This window comes from Rhinichthys klamathensis, unplaced genomic scaffold (genome assembly GCF_029890125.1).
Source record: "Rhinichthys klamathensis goyatoka isolate OS25496 unplaced genomic scaffold, OSU_Roscu_1.1 h1tg000633l_1, whole genome shotgun sequence".
NCBI classification, from domain to species: Eukaryota; Metazoa; Chordata; class Actinopteri; order Cypriniformes; family Leuciscidae; genus Rhinichthys; species Rhinichthys klamathensis.
In genome coordinates this window covers 72591-89144 of record NW_026607079.1, presented here as the reverse complement: position 1 = coordinate 89144, position 16554 = coordinate 72591, and the positions used below count along the sequence as shown (strand labels likewise).

Genomic DNA, 16554 nt, shown 5'->3' with positions numbered 1-16554 from the left:
TCTCACTGAAGTGTGTGTGTGTGTGTGTGTGTGTGTGTGTGTGTGTGTGTGTGTGTGTGTGTGTGTGTGTGTGTGTGTGTGTGTGTGTGTGTTTGTGGCTCATGAATGCTGCACTCATAAGCTCAATAATTTTATTTGGTTTTGTTTAGTTTGATTAGTCTTTTTCCCCATAATTCCAAGTGTCAATCAAGGTCAGGCAGCCAATCAGATCGTGTCTAACCCTTCCCTCCTCCCTCACTTCTGTCCTTCTCCAGTGGAGTCTTCTGCGGTGTGGGAGGACACGTCTGCTATAGACTCCTCCAGTCAAGGTTTGAAACCCTCAGTCCCGTCCTGTTTCTCTCTCTCACTTCTTCGTCATGTCTTCCTCCTCGGATATTTTCCAGCCGCATGTGTGTGACAGTTTAATTGCATATTAACGTGCTCTCGGATGATGCAGCGCTGCATGCTTTTACCATGGAGACGTGCCCTCATCACTAATTATGTTCTAACCACTAATTATCTTTCAGTCTCGCGTTTGACAGTTGGCCTTCTTTCCATCATGGTTGATTTTTGTTCACTTTGTGACCTGCATGTGATTTCTGTCATAAGTGCCTTTTTATTCTTTTCTCTCTTTTTATCAAGCAGTAGATATCAGAAGTTTTGCAAAGCCAGAAATATATATATATATATATATATATATACACTCACCGGCCACTTTATTAGGTACACCTGTCCAACTGCTCGTTAACACTTAATTTCTAAGCAGCCAATCACATGGCGGCAACTCAGTGCATTTAGGCATGTAGACATGGTCAAGACAATCTCCTGCAGTTCAAACCGAGCATCAGTATGGGGAAGAAAGTTGATTTGAGTGACTTTGAACGTGGCATGATTGTTGGTGCCAGAAGGGCTGGTCTGAGTATTTCAGAAACTGCTAATCTACTGGGATTTTCACGCACAACCATCTCTAGGGTTTACAGAGAATGGTCCGAAAAAGAAAAAACATCCAGTGAGCGGCAGTTCTGTGGGCAGAAATGCCTTGTTGATGCCAAAGGTCAGAGGAGAATGGCCAGACTGGTTCGAGCTGATAGAAGGGCAACAGTGACTGAAATAACCACTCGTTACAACCGAGGTATGCAGCAAAGCATTTGTGAAGCCACAACACGCACAACCTTGAGGCGGATGGGCTACAACAGCAGAAGACTCCACCGGGTACCACTCATCTCCACTACAAATAGGAAAAAGAGGCTACAATTTGCAAGAGCTCACCAAAATTGAACAGTTGAAGACTGGAAAAATGTTGCCTGGTCTGATGAGTCTCGATTTCTGTTGAGACATTCAGATGTTAGAGTCAGAATTTGGCGTAAACAGAATGAGAACATGGAACCATCATGCCTTGTTACCACTGTGCAGGCTGGTGGTGGTGGTGTAATGGTGTGGGGGATGTTTTCCTGGCACACTTTAGGCCCCTTAGTGCCAATTGGGCATCGTTTAAATGCCACGGCCTACCTGAGCATTGTTTCTGACCATGTCCATCCCTTTATGGCCACCATGTACCCATCCTCTGATGGCTACTTCCACCATGTCACAAAGCTCTAATCATTTCAAATTGGTTTCTTGAACATGACAATGAGTTCACTGTACTAAAATGGCCTCCACAGTCACCAGATCTCAACCCAATAGAGCATCTTTGGCATGTGGTGGAACGGGAGATTCGCATCATGGATGTGCAGCCGACAAATCTGCGGCAACTGTGTGATGCCATCATGTCAGTATGGACCAAACTCCCTGAGGAATGCTTCCAGCACCTTGTTGAATCTATGCCACGAAGAATTGAGGCAGTTCTGAAGGTAAAAGGGGGTCCAACCCGTTACTAGCATGGGGTACCTAATAAAGTGGCCGGTGAGTGTATATATATATATATATTAGTGCTGGGCAACAATTAATTGCATCCAAAATAAAAGTTTGTGTTTACATAATATATGTGTGTGCACTGTGTAGTTATTTTGTATATATATAAACACACATGCATGTATATATTTAAGAAAAATGTGTTGTTTATATATAATATAAATTGTTCAAATATATATACAATATATACATGCAAATATTTCTTAAATATATTCATGCATGTGTGTCTGTATATATACAAAATAACTATACACAGTACACACACATATATTATGTAAACACAAACTTATATTTTGGATGCGATTAATCGCGAAGTTTTCATATCAGTTAAAAGTTTATGGCATTATCAGAAATGCACTTTTTAAATAATGGGCAATTTGGGCAGATTTTTCTACCCATGCAATTACAGTGTAACAAATATTTTAATTAAATCAGTTCATTGAAATTCTCAATTCGAGCAAATATGGCTATTAGTTATAAAATCAAAGTTACTATTTCAATAATGCCCCAAAAAAACATAGCATAAACTGTTAGAATATATCTGATATATATCAAAACCAATTAAAGAAACAGAACATTTAATGCACATAAAATATAATGTAATAGACATACAAGTTCACCAGAGACCACTGTGATTGATTCACTTATTGACTTGGGCTGCATTTCCCAGAAGTGAATCAAAGAGGGTCCTGCTTAATTTCCGACCCGTAATTCCCCGATCTGTGAAAAGGCTCACTGAGATGGGGTTTGTTTGCCTTGCAGACCTGAGCCGCTCAGCCGCCCCGATGGGAAGTTCGAGACCCCGCAGGATGGTGGCCATCTTTGATTACGACCCGAGAGAAAGTTCCCCTAATGCAGACATAGAGGTGATGTCATTACTATTTATAATATTAGTTAAAAAAAATTTTTTAAAAGAGTCTGCGCTGGGTGAAGTGAGTCTATGCTGAATGGAAGCTTGTTTCCGCCACTGAATAAAAAAATAATAATAATAATTGCGACTTTTTATCTCAGAATTGCGAGATATGAAGCCAGAATTGTGAGAAATAAAGTCGCAATTGCGAGATATAAAGTCGCAAATCTGAGAAATAAAGTCCCAATTGCGAGATAGTCACAATTCTGAGAAATAGTCGCAATTGCGAGATATAAAGTCGCAAATCTGAGAAATAAAGTCGCAATTGCGAGATATGAAGTCGCAATTCTGAGAAATAAAGTCGCAATTGCGAGATATAGTCACAATTCTGAGAAATAGTCGCAATTGCGAGATATAAAGTCGCAAATCTGAGAAATAAAGTCGCAATTGTGAGATATGAAGTCACAATTCTGAGAAATAAAGTCGCAATTGCGAGATATGAAGTCACAATTCTGAGAAATAAAGTCGCAATTGCGAGATATGAAGTCACAATTCTGAGAAATAAAGTCGCAATTGCGAGATATGAAGTCACAATTCTGAGAAATAAAGTCGCAATTGCGAGATATAAAGTCGCAATTCTGAGAAGTAAAGTCGCAATTGCGAGATATAAAGTCACAATTCTGAGAAATAAAGTCGCAATTGCGAGAAAAAAAGACAGAATTGAGACTTTTTATCTCACAATTCTGACTTTTTTTCTCACAATTGCGAGTTTACATCTCGCAATTCTGACTTTATAACACATAATTGCGAGTTTATATCTCGCAATTCTGACTTTATAACCAGCAATTGCGACTTTATATCAATCAATTCTGACTTTATATCTCGCAATTCTGACTTTATAACACATAATTGCGAGTTTATATCTCGAGATTCTGACATCTTTTCTCAGAATTGTGAGATATAAACTCGCAATTGCGAGTTATCAGGCCAATTCTAAGGAAAAAAAAGACTGACTTTTTTCCCCTCAGAATAGTTTGTATCTCACAATTCTGACTTTACAACACGCAATTGCGACTTTATTTCACGCAATTCTGACTTTGCAACACGCAATTGCGACTTTATTTCACGCAATTCTGACTTTATATCTCACAATTCTGACTTTATAAAACGCAATTCTGACTTTGTAACACGCAATTGTGACTTTATATCACGCAATTCTGACTTTATATCTCACAATTCTGACTTTATAACACGCAATTCTGACTTTGTAACACGCAATTGCGACTTTATTTCACGCAATTCTGACTTTATATCTCACAATTCTGACTTTATAACACGCAATTCTGACTTTATATCTCACAATTCTGACTTTGTAACACGCAATTCTGACTTTGTAACACGCAATTGCGACTTTATATCACGCAATTCTGACTTTATATCTCACAATTCTGACTTTGTAACACGCAATTCTGACTTTGTAACACGCAATTGTGACTTTATATCACGCAATTCTGACTTTATATCTCACAATTCTGACTTTATAACACGCAATTCTGACTTTATATCACGCAATTGCGACTTTATATCACGCAATTCTGACTTTACAACACGCAATTGCGACTTTATTTCACGCAATTCTGACTTTATATCTCACAATTCTGACTTTATAACACGCAATTCTGACTTTGTAACACGCAATTGTGACTTTATATCACGCAATTCTGACTTTATATCTCACAATTCTGACTTTATAACACGCAATTCTGACTTTGTAACACGCAATTGCGACTTTATATCACGCAATTCTGACTTTATATCTCACAATTCTGACTTTGTAACACGCAATTGCGACTTTATATCACGCAATTCTGACTTTATATCTCGCAATTCTGATGTAAACTCGCAATTATGAGAAAAAAAGAGTCAGAATTGTGAGATAAAAAGTCAGAATTGCGATTGCAATTACCTTTTTTATTTTTCATTCTGTGGCGGAAACAAGCTTCCACAATGCTGACTGTGTGTGTCTAATGTTTAATGATTCCTCAACATCTCCAGGCTGAGCTGATCTTCAGTGCGGGCGACGTCATCTATGTGCTCGGGGACATGGACGATGACGGCTTCTACTATGTGAGTTACTTCTCCTTCAGTGTTTTTATTTTATTCTGTATGCCTTTTAAGTATATCCATAGCACCGCCCTGCTTCATATTTGCTGAATGAAATCCAATACTTGTTTCTTTACTAATTTTGTGGTGCTGATTCCAAAAATAGTGCCTTAAAGGAGAACTCCGGCGCAAAATGAACCTTTGGTCTAATAAAACATTAGTACCTAGTCAACCGTTCTCTGAGATTTGTTTTCATGATGATCGAATGTAAAGAGTTTTATCTCTAAAAACTGTTTAGCGTATAACGCTAGTAATGGAGGCATCTATTAAGTAAAAATAAATCACTAGTTTATACCACTAACAAGACTCAAAATAGCCCCACACTAACACAGTAACATAATGAGGGTCCCTACATGCAAAACGAAGCATTGAGAACTTTGTAAGTGTACAGACCGTTTAATAAGAAGATATTTTATAAAGACAGTCCACTTCGTGTATACAGACAGGAGCCATCTTTGGAAAACAGTCTTGACTAGTCAAATCACGAACGCCATTCATACAGTTCAGAAGTTCCTGAACTTCATACAGTTCAGCTCACTTAGCATGTTGTTCGTGGTTTGACTAGTCGAGACTGTTTTCCAAAGATGGCTCCTTGCACACTGAGTCCGAAATTTTCATATGGGTTTTTTTGTATTCATGAGTCGGTGGCTCTGAATTGTCAAAACACCATTCAAACTGCTTGCAACGGATGTGAAAAACGCAGAAAATCAAACCCGATTCGATTTTTTTTTTGACGGACGAAAGTTTCGGAGGCAGTGTGCAAGCGTGACTGACATAACGTGAGGTCGTATTTATTTTTTAACGTGCGAAAAATTCGGACGCGAATTTCGGACTCAGTGTGCAAGGGCCTTTACTCACAAAATATGAGCATTTTTGCTTTCGACAACTATTTGTAAGGTGACGAAGTCTTGTATTATCCCTTAATCACCAGAAAAACTGCCTCAAAGACATGATGGTAACACTTTACTTAAAGGGGTGTGCATAAGACTGACATGACACTTTCATAAACATGACATGGCACATGACACATGTCATGAATATGAAGGAGGTTTATGCATGTTTATGACAACTGTCATTAAGTGTCATTCGCTCAATTATGACATTTTTTTTGCAAATATGACATTGTTTGAGATGTCTTTGTTATGACACCTTGACATAAACCAATATATCATAACCTGTCAGTGTCTTGGTCATGACAACTTGACATTACCAAGACAACATAAATTGTCATAAATATGTCATAAACATGACATAGCAGATTAATTATCAAACTTAAGAAACCACTTAGCTTTATGGGTTAACATTACATTAAACTGTCAGGTGGTTGGTTTTGACACTGGCTGTCATAAGGCCATTATAACTGTGTCATGAATATTTTTCTTGGCCTCAACTACAGTGGTACACATTGAATTTGTCATTAAACAGTTATAATGGCCTCATGACAGCCAATATCAAAACCAACCACATGACAGTTTAATGTAATGTTAACCCATAAAGCTAAGTAGTTTCTTAAGTTTGATAATTAATCTGCTATGTCATGTTTATGACAGGTTGTGTTGTCTTGGTAATGTCAAGTTGTTATGACAAAGACACTGACAGGTTATGATGTATTGGTTTATGTCAAGGTGTCATAACAAAGACATCTCAAACAATGTCATATTTGCATAAAAAATGTCATAATTGAGCGAATGACACTTAAAGGATTACCGTAAATCTTCAAATAATAGCCGAGTCCCAAATAGACGCCTGTCTCTTTTACACGCCTGGTGTGGCTGCAGGTTTGGGTAAATAAAGGCCGGTCTCAAATAGAGGCCGGGTCTGTTTTTTAGTTTCGGGTTGTATTCAATCCTCTAAAACCGTCAGATTGTCCGCTTTTTGGCCGCCGCCAAAGTAAATTTTTGTCCCTCCAAAGCCTTTTTTGATCGATGAGTGATGTAGAATAGAATGACTGCTGCGCTTGACAGGGCGCGTTACGAGAGAGAGAGCGCCCCGGCCGCGCGCGCGCACACACTCTCACGTCTTCAAACAACACGAGCGCTGTCTTGCTCTCTCTCCCTCGCGCATATTAATCAAAATCAATTGACGCGATAGTAAAAGGTCGGAAGACCGCAGTTTCACGTGGAGCATTTGGAGATTTTTAGAGATTAGAGACAGGCCTATAGGTTACACTCAATGAACAACATCTCAACACTAAATTATAAAGGCCTGTCTCATATAGTATTTGTATTTGATTATATGTATTTGACATATATGTATTTGAGACAAGCCCCTGTCTCAAATACAAGCCGGTGCAGTTCGACGATTCGGGAAAATAAAAGCCCGGGCTACTATTTGAAGTTTTACGGTAGTTCACTTTAAAAAAAACTTTTGCTGATAATTTACTCACCCCCATGTCATCCAAGATGTCTTTCTTTCTTCAGTCGAAAAGAAATTAAGGTTTTTGATGAAAACATTCCAGGATTTTTCTTTATATAATGCACTTTGCTGGGCACCAAACGGTTCAAGGTCCAAAAGACAGTTTCAGTGCAAACTGCAAACTGTTCAAAGGGCTTTAAACGATTGGAGACGATGAATAATGGTCTTATCAAGCGAAACGATCGCTCATTTCAAAAATAAATAGCAAAGTTTAAGTTTTATAAGCTCAAATGCTCGCCTTGCTCTGTTCTGTGTGACTCTCCTGTTCGAACTCGTTCATCAAAATGAACAAATCTTTTTTTGAGTCATTTGGTTCATTTAACGAACGAAATGAACGAAATGACTCGGAAAAAGATTAGTTCATTTTGATGAACGAGTTCGAACAGGAGAGTCACACAGAACAGAGCAAGGCGAGCATTTGAGCTTATAAAACTTTTTTCAAAATGCAGGGCTGCGTAATAAATCGTGTGAAAGTATTGTGTTATGATCAAGTATGATTGACCGCGTATAAGCAAAGCAGCAGTGCATGATGGGGTTTTGCTGATGTTTTCAGGGCGATCTCAACGGACACAAAGGCCTCGTTCCTTCCAACTTCCTGCAAGCTTTCCCTGAGCCGGAAGAGGACGCCGTGGCCGAGAGCCGCAGAGACTCACAGGTGTGTGTTCCCTGCATGCATTACCGCCAATCATTGCACGCATCTTCCATTCTGTTCTGTCCATCACAGCGTAACCGTGTCATTGATTAACAGCATTAGTTTCTCCAGCTGTCGTTTGTTCTGCATGTCGTCTTATGTGTGTTTTATCTCTTTGTGTTTGTTTTATTTTTGCATGGTTTTCAGAAGCACAGGAGAGGTGTTCACTTTAAACAGTGACCGTAAGTCTTTCATAGATCTGAAACCCTCTCTAGTGTCTCCTTTCCTAAACACAGGGACTCTAAACTTCATTCTGTGAAACTGATGAATTATACCTTAAAGGGGTCATATAATGGTACATGCACTTTATAAGTTGATTGTACTGAAATGTGTGTTAGCAGTGCCTGTACACAACCATCATATAATGATAAAAATCCATCCAGTGTTTTTGTTTTAATCTCCTTATATGTTCCAGTCTCAAATTGAGACGTTCGTTTTTGTGACGTCAATACAACGGACGCCCCTCCCACGATTGTTGATTGACAGCATCGTTTCAACACAGACCCGCCCTCGCTCGTGAGAGCTGTCAATCATAGTCTGCGCGGACCGGCGCGGTCATTGTTGATATGCTGGAGCACTGTCTATGAGCAGAATGGTGTCTAAGCGATTGTGCTGTTCTGTTCTTGGGTGTAATAACGAACACAGTCATTTTAATGTTCCTAAATCCGAACCGCTGAAGACGCAGTGGCTGAGTTTGTTTTCGAAGGGAATATTCCACACGAGCAACGTCAATGCTCTCATGTTTGCGCGAATCTTTTCTCACCAGACTGCTTTATAAACGAGGGTCAGTATAAAGCTGGTTTTGCTAAGAAGCTGCTCCTGAAAAAAGAATCTGTACCAACTATTCATGTTCCCTCTGCACCTCCAGAAGAAGTGAGTGTAAGTTGTATTAACCTTTATATTAATCTTAGCAAATCGCGAAAAAAAAGTTTTTCATGACCATTAGCTGTAACGTCAATCTGTCAATGAATTAACGTATACAGGGCTCTCAAGTGTCACGCATTGAGCGTGACAGTCACTCATTTCGGTCTTTTGTCACGCTCTCCCGCCACACATTGTATTTTTCACACTGAAAAAATATTTGTAATGTATTTAATATGCCGCAGCGCCCAAAACTCTGGCCTCGCTGCTCTCACTGTGGAACCGGGATGAATCAAGCGCGTTTCCTCTGGTGTTGTTCGTCGAGCTACACAATAGCCAATCAGAAAATAGCACTATTGTATCTGGGCAAGATTTAACGCAACAAGTCAAGTCAAGTCAAGCCAAGTCAAGTCATCTTCATTTATATAGCGCTTTTAACAATGGAGATTGTTTCAAAGCAGCTTTACAGAGATAAACATACAATTTACGGTAACAGAGATTGTTTTGGCTTTATAGCGATTTTGAATAATGTTATTTCAGGCTAAAGTTAGTTTTGATTGATTCACTTCCAGCAAAATGATCATTTGTTATTACATTAGGGGCCACTAAGACGACGGCGTTCTCTCTAAACAGACTTTAAACGCGAACCTGTGACCGGATGACGTTCACATGCGCATTAAGAACTGATTCTATAGTTATATTCGTTTGAATATATGTGCGCAGGTTTGTAATTTCCCTACAAACCATGCCTAAACAAACTACTTGTCTTGCCTATAAATTTGATACAGAATTTTATTTTATCACTTTGGGGTACGCGAACCGGATTTTCAACAACGCTTTATCTGTAGAGTGGGAAAGGGATCCTCCATAGGGAGAGGATAGTTGACACTTCAGCACTGCATTGTCATCGGGTCCAGGCGAATCTCCTTCGTCAGATCTGGACACGGCCTGGATCCGGCAGGCTGCAGGAAAACCTCGGGATAAACAAAGACACTAAAGTTAGCGTAGATGCCATTCTTCTTGTGATGTAACGAGTACATCTGGATTTAAGGGAAGTGTTCCCAGTTCCGAGCAACAACCAATAACAAAAATGTATCCTAACCCCCCCCCCCCCCCCCCCCCCTCCCCCGTCGGCTGGGTGTCACTCTTACCTGTCTTCAAAACTTGAGAGCTCTGCGTATACATCATTAATAAACACATAGAGTTCGTATCTCTCTACTGTACCCTGCCAGTGCATACAAAGATAGATCAAAGTGACATTACGTTAACCAACCATTCAGAAACGTCCTGTTCGAGCCTTAATTGTCGAACTTCTTTGCGGCCGCCATCTTGTTCCGGGTGCGACTCCGGTTCAAACTGATACGGTTGCTCAGATGTGTCCTCAGAGACTCCCGCTGCCGTTCTCTCTCCAAAATATCCCCTCAACTGTTGTCAAGGCAACACTCCCATGCGTTGTGTCGAAACGCCCGCAGAACAGAGGGGCGGAGTCAGCGAAGCTCATTATCATTTAAAGGCATATGCACTGAAACGGCGTGCTGAAAACAGAGCTGTTTTTGACCAGGTAAAATGAGTGTTTTCTTACAATACTAATGAGAATTTTTAATTAAAGTATATTACAAACTTTTAATTTAGACCCTAAAGAATCAAATTAACTTGTATGAAAATGGCATTATATGACCCCTTTAATTATACCAGAGATGAATGTGTTAGTTTGAAATGACACATCCTCAGTTACTCGCCCTCTTTTTCCCCAAACCCGTATGAGTGTCTTTCTTCTGTGGAGCACAAAAGGAGAGTGTTTTCTAAGCTGTCGAGCTCAGAAAAAGACACAAAATAATATTATTATATTTTATAGATCCAATTTAGTAGAATCTCAAATTATGCATTGAGAAAAAAATGCACATTGCATCAAACTCTCTTCCTTTACACAATTTTACAATGATATATCATCCCTTAAAACTATTTTTTTTAAACCATTTAGGGTTGATTTATTTTTATTTCAGTATTAGTTTTAGTTTAGTTTTAGTTTAGTTTTTATTGATTTCTAGTTAGCAACATTTCTAATTTAGTTTTTACTTCTATTTATTTATTTAATGTTTTATTTTAGCTTTATTTCAGTTAACAAAAATGATTCAGTAATTTTAGTTTTAGTTAACGATAATAACCCTGATTAATAACCCTGATATGGAGCCCAAAATTCTTCAAAATAGCTTTTGGGCCCTATCTTGCACTCGGCGCAAATGACTTTGTACACTGACGCATGTATCATTCCTATTTTGCACCCACGCAAAGCGGACTTTTCCCTCCACAGACGCACGTCGGTTAACTAAGAAATACACTTGCGCTCCCCGGGGCGGTTCAGCGCAAAGAGGAGGCGTGTTCCGGCGCAAACTTTCCCTCATGCTATTTTGCTGTTCTATGTAACAATTGCACCACTGACCAGAAAAAAAATAGTCTAAAGTCAGTGGCGCGTTGCGCGTTGTTCATTATGCTATTTTAAGGGCGCATGCTTGGCCATAATCACTAAGCAGCAGTTTTCATTTTTGCAAATCATACATTATTACGATAGATAGATAGATAGATAGATAGATAGATAGATAGATAGATAGATAGATAGATAGATAGATAGATAGATAGATAGATAGATAGATAGATAGATAGATAGATAGATAGATAGATAGATAGATAGATAGATAGATAGATAGATAGATAGATAGATAGAAGCATGTAGCTTACACATTTACCCAAATTATCATACGCCTGTTTAACAGAAGTTAATTTGGGTGGGTTTCTCCATCCCCAATGTCACTTCTCTGTGTTTTACGGCCCTGACGAGAACGTTGCTCTCCTCGGCTGTGAACTGCTCCTGGCGCGCGCCTGCAAATCCGCCGTTATAATAGGAATCCGCTTTAGAACAAGCGCACCTGCTCTTAAAGGGAATGTGATATGACGCTCTGATTGGTTTATTTCACGTTACGCCCAAACCACACCTATGAATAATGAAGCTACTTCAGGCCAACCCCTTTTAGATTTGCGCCAGGCGCAAGAGGCATTTATCCCGCCGGGAAAATAGCAACAGCGCCGGGATCCGCCCACAAAGTTACTTGCGCTTTACGCTTTGACACTTGCGTTTCAGATCGTTAAAATAGGGCCCTATGTGTTCTACAGAAGAAAGTGGCTGAAAAATGATGAGATTTTTAATTTTTTAGCTGTACTAGCCCTTTAACCTTAAATCAGTATTTCATGTTCATTTGTTGTCTCTTCATGTCATGGTTTCTCTCTCCCTTCTCCTCATGAGCTGGTTTGGTATTTGAGCGGAAGCATTTTTAAGATCATGTCAGTGTGTGTCAGATCTGGCTCTGTGTGTTTCTGTTGCTACTTTGGATCCCCACAAAATCTCATGTAGGCGGCCATTTTACATAGAGAGCTCTCTCAAGGACATGTTTAATAAGATCCTACCAGAATTGTTTTTCGCATTTTCCTCATATTTATATATATATATATATATATATATATATATATATATATATATATATATATATATATATATATATATATATATATTAAAACACATTTTATTGTATTTTATTTTTTATTTTATTTTATTTTAATTTATTTATTTTATACAACTCTCATGTAATTAGTAGAAAGTTAACTCTCTCTCAGCTCTTTTTTATTTTTTATATTTATTTTATTATTATTTTAATTGTATGTCCTTTTATTTTATTTAATTACATTTATATATATTTATTTGAAATTTGAAAAATTTTATTAATTTTTTTTTATTTTATATATATATATATATATGTATATATATAGGCCATGAGACGGGACCCCAAATTTGGGCTACCGGTACCATTTTGAGGGATTAAATTTCTTTTTGATTTTCATGAAGGTACACATCTCTAGTGTTGGAAAATGTGTGATAGCATCCGATCCATGGTAGCTTTCATTAGAAATCAACACTTATATCATCCTACCTCAAGTTAAGGTGTTCAGTGACTACAACAGAGAAAAATGTATCCTTTTATCATTTTTTTAATTTATTAAAAAAATAATAATTTTTTATTATCAAAATTTATAAAATTTTATAAAAATGTATAAAATTTTATAAAATTATTTTAAAATTTAAAATTTATTTAAAGATAAATTCATTTATCCTTTTTCTTGATATATGTTTGAAAATCGTCCTCCGTAACCAAAAACTACCTTGAATCTAATGCTATCACACATTTGTCAAATACAGGGTCATATACCTACACAAAATTCACCATGCGGTTTAATCCCTCAAAATGGTACCAATCAACCCTCTGTCTCACGGCCTAATATATAATAAAAAAAATTAATAAATTTTTCAAATTTCCATCATACATATATTTAAAATACATTTTATTTATTTATTTTATTCTTTATTTAGGCCTATTTTATATTTTTTTTATTTTTTTTTATTTTTTTTATACAACTCTCATGTTAGAATTTTATACAACAACTCTAATTAGTAGAAAGTTAGCTCTCTCTCAGGTCTTTTTTTATTTATTTTTTATATTTTATTATTATTTTAATTTTATGTCCTTTTATTTAATTTCATTACATTATATATATCAAATAAAAAAAATTATAAATGTTTTAAAATTTTCATCATACATTTAAAACACTTTTTTTATCTTTATTTTTTTTCATTAATTTCATTTTATTTTTTACAACTTTTATTTCATTTCATTGCATTATATATATCAAATAATAATAAAAAAATATTAAATTTTTCAAATTTTCATCATACATTTAAAACATTTTTTTTTCTTTTTTGTAACTAGTAGAAAGTTAAGCTCTTTCTCAGCTCTTTTTTTATTTATTTTTTTATATTTATTTTATTATTATTAAAATTTTATGTCGTTTTATTTAATTGAATTACATATATATATATATATATATATATATATACACTACCGTTCAAAAGTTTGGGGTCGGTACGATTTTAAATACTTTTAAAAGAATTCTCTTCTGCTAACCATGGCTGCGCTTATTTGATTAAAAATACAACAAAAATCAGTTATAGTATTAAATATTATTCCAGTGTAAATCAGCTGTTTTCTGTGTGAATATATAGTAAATTGTAATTTATTCCTGTGATCAAAGCTGAATTTTCAGCATCACCAGTGTCAGTGTCTTCAGTGTCAAATGATCCTTCACAAATCAGTATAATATGAGGATTTGATGCTCAAGAAACATTTATTATGATTATCAATGTTGAAACAGTTGTTGGTCTGTCAGTTGTACAGTGTTTTTTTTTTTTTTTAGGATTCTTTGATGAATAGGAAGTTCAAAAGAACAGCATTTGTTTGAAATAGAATCTTTTGTAACATTATAAATGTCTTTACTGTCCTTGATAAATAAAAGTATTGATTTCTTTCCTCCAAAAAATAAAAATAAAATTCTCACTGACCCCAAACTTTTGAACGGCAGTGTATATATATATATAAAAAAACTATAAAATATTTTTAATTTTCATCATACATACATTAAAACATATTTTATTTCATTTTGTATTTTTTTATTTTTTATATTTATTTTATTATTATTTTAATTGTATGTCCTTTTATTTAATTTAATTACATATATATATATATATATATATAAATGTAATTACATTTTTTAAATTTTCATCATACATACATTTAAAACACATTTTATTTCATTTGTATTTTTTAATTAATTAATTTTTTTAATTTAATTGAACTCTTATGTACTCATGTTTTGCCTTGCGTCTGCCAGGTGAGCCAAACAGAATCGTCTGAGCATCTGGACCCCGTGAGCTGCTCTCAGCCAGACCCGGATCCCCCAGCTCAGCCTGACCCGACCCCTGACCCGAGCCCGGCCCTGACCCGCTCTCCTCCGCTCCCCGAGAAGAAGAAGAAGGGTTTCTTCTCCAAGGGCAGAAAGCTCTTCAGAAAGCTGGGCTCCAGCAAGAAGGAGTAGCGCATCGGCTGTGAGCGGGGCGGATCTGCAGATTGCACTTTTCCTCGTGTGTGTGTGTGTGTGTGTGGTGTCAGTGTGAGTGTGTGACCGAACAATAGGAGAATCGTTCTCATTCTCAGATTTTTTGCCATTATGACGCAAATTTACCAGCGCTTTCGTGTGTCGGACTGTTTCTTCTTTTTGCAAGGCAAATAATCGCAATAGAAGTTTCACCAAAGCTGTGAATAGAGCTCATGCTAACTTTAATAACAGCATCTAGACATGAAATAACAATCAAGCATCATCCACTGAAAGGCAAAGCACACTTATGAGGAGATATGAAATAACGTTGATTCCAAGAATTCTGGAAAATAACACGAGGAGTGACAAAATAAAAGTCACTACAGAAATATTTTGCACTACAAGTAAGGGTCCAAGACTGCAGAACTGTGTCCCTCCCTTCATCCGCTTTACGCTGAGGATGATGATGATGATGTTTCCTGAAGATTATTCAAACCAGTGAGTGATTCTGACTCAAAACTCAAATCTGTGCATATTATTCCAGGAGAAAATATGAATGATCACAGACGAGGCTGAAAGCTTCTCCTATGTTTGATAGTACATCCCAGTTGCAGTTCAATCCATATTATTATTACCGGTATTATTATTCTACTGAGAATAGCGTTTTATTATATTCTACACACTTATGTGCTTTTTTCATTGAGATTAATCAATGAGGATTTCGTTATGCGTTATTATTTAAAACTTTCATTGGCTCAAACTATAAACACAACATTTATTGTCCGCTTCGACTCCTTGATTTATGTAATTTGCATGATGAAATGGCATTTTGAACCACGTTATTTTGATGCGTCTGTAAACGCGATATCGTGCGTCTGATTCTGTACAGGTTTTATTGATCATAATGAACTGTGTTTTAGTTCAGCTTTGCCTTTTCTCAAACTCGTCGACATGGAACTCTAATAACAATAATAATTCATTCACTTATGTCTGATATGGTGTAAATGTACGTGTGTGTGAGACAGAAACATTGGCTTCTTTCTGCATGAGCTCTTGTCTTAACTTTTTCTCAATGTAATTGTTTTGTTCCTCTTTTCTTTTCCTCCGTTTTAGGAGCGTTGTAAAGTCACAGCATGTGAGCATAACACCACACACACACACACACGCGCAACACACACTCATATCGCAACTTGTAACACCCTGCTAAAGTTAGTTTGAAATGCTAGCATGTGTTTTCTGGTCTCACAGGGCTCATGTCAAATGATTTCTCAGGTTTTGCGTCTTAAGTCAGCTCGCGCTCATCTTAGGCGAGACTGTCCGAAACACACAGTTGATCTTGCCAAAAAACTACAGCGACTAACAACCAATCACAGAGCGCCAGCCGTTTAGAGGGGTGGAGCTAGGGCCACGACCTCACAGACAGGAAGTAGGTTTCAAACGTTCAACCGAATACACTGCAAAAAGAACATACTTAAATCAAGAGAAGCAAAATTATTATAGTCTTGTTTTCTGAAAAATGTGTGTGTTGCTTAAAACAAGAAAAATATCTGCCTATTCCCTTTGAATTACGCTTATTTTTCTTGTTTCATGCATAAACTTTCATGCATTCTTTGGAAAACTTGCTTTGCTTTGAAAATAGTTGTTTTGCAGTGTAGGCAGAAAGCATTGTTATCAGCATTACTTCATGCTACTTTGATTGCACTGAATT

The 16554-nt window shown here is 36.9% G+C and overlaps 1 protein-coding gene across 14 annotated transcripts in view; it reads left to right on the top strand.

The window, feature by feature from the left end:
- Positions 1-15277, top strand: part of LOC130076194 (peripheral-type benzodiazepine receptor-associated protein 1) — a 187628-nt gene extending 172351 nt beyond the window's left edge. For 10 of the 14 annotated variants that reach the window (XM_056241180.1, XM_056241178.1, XM_056241177.1 and 7 more), the window contains 5 exons: positions 255-308; positions 2653-2756; positions 4796-4867; positions 7872-7973; positions 14643-15277. In XM_056241180.1, the coding sequence (XP_056097155.1) occupies positions 255-308; positions 2653-2756; positions 4796-4867; positions 7872-7973; positions 14643-14846 (536 nt within the window). In that variant the 3' untranslated portion in view covers positions 14847-15277. Of the gene's footprint in view, positions 1-254; positions 309-2652; positions 2757-4795; positions 4868-7871; positions 7974-8156; positions 8192-14642 lie in introns of all 14 variants that reach the window. The other 4 variants (XM_056241189.1, XM_056241185.1, XM_056241181.1 and 1 more) reach the window with 2 other exon arrangements.
- Positions 15278-16554: the final 1277 nt, after the last annotated feature.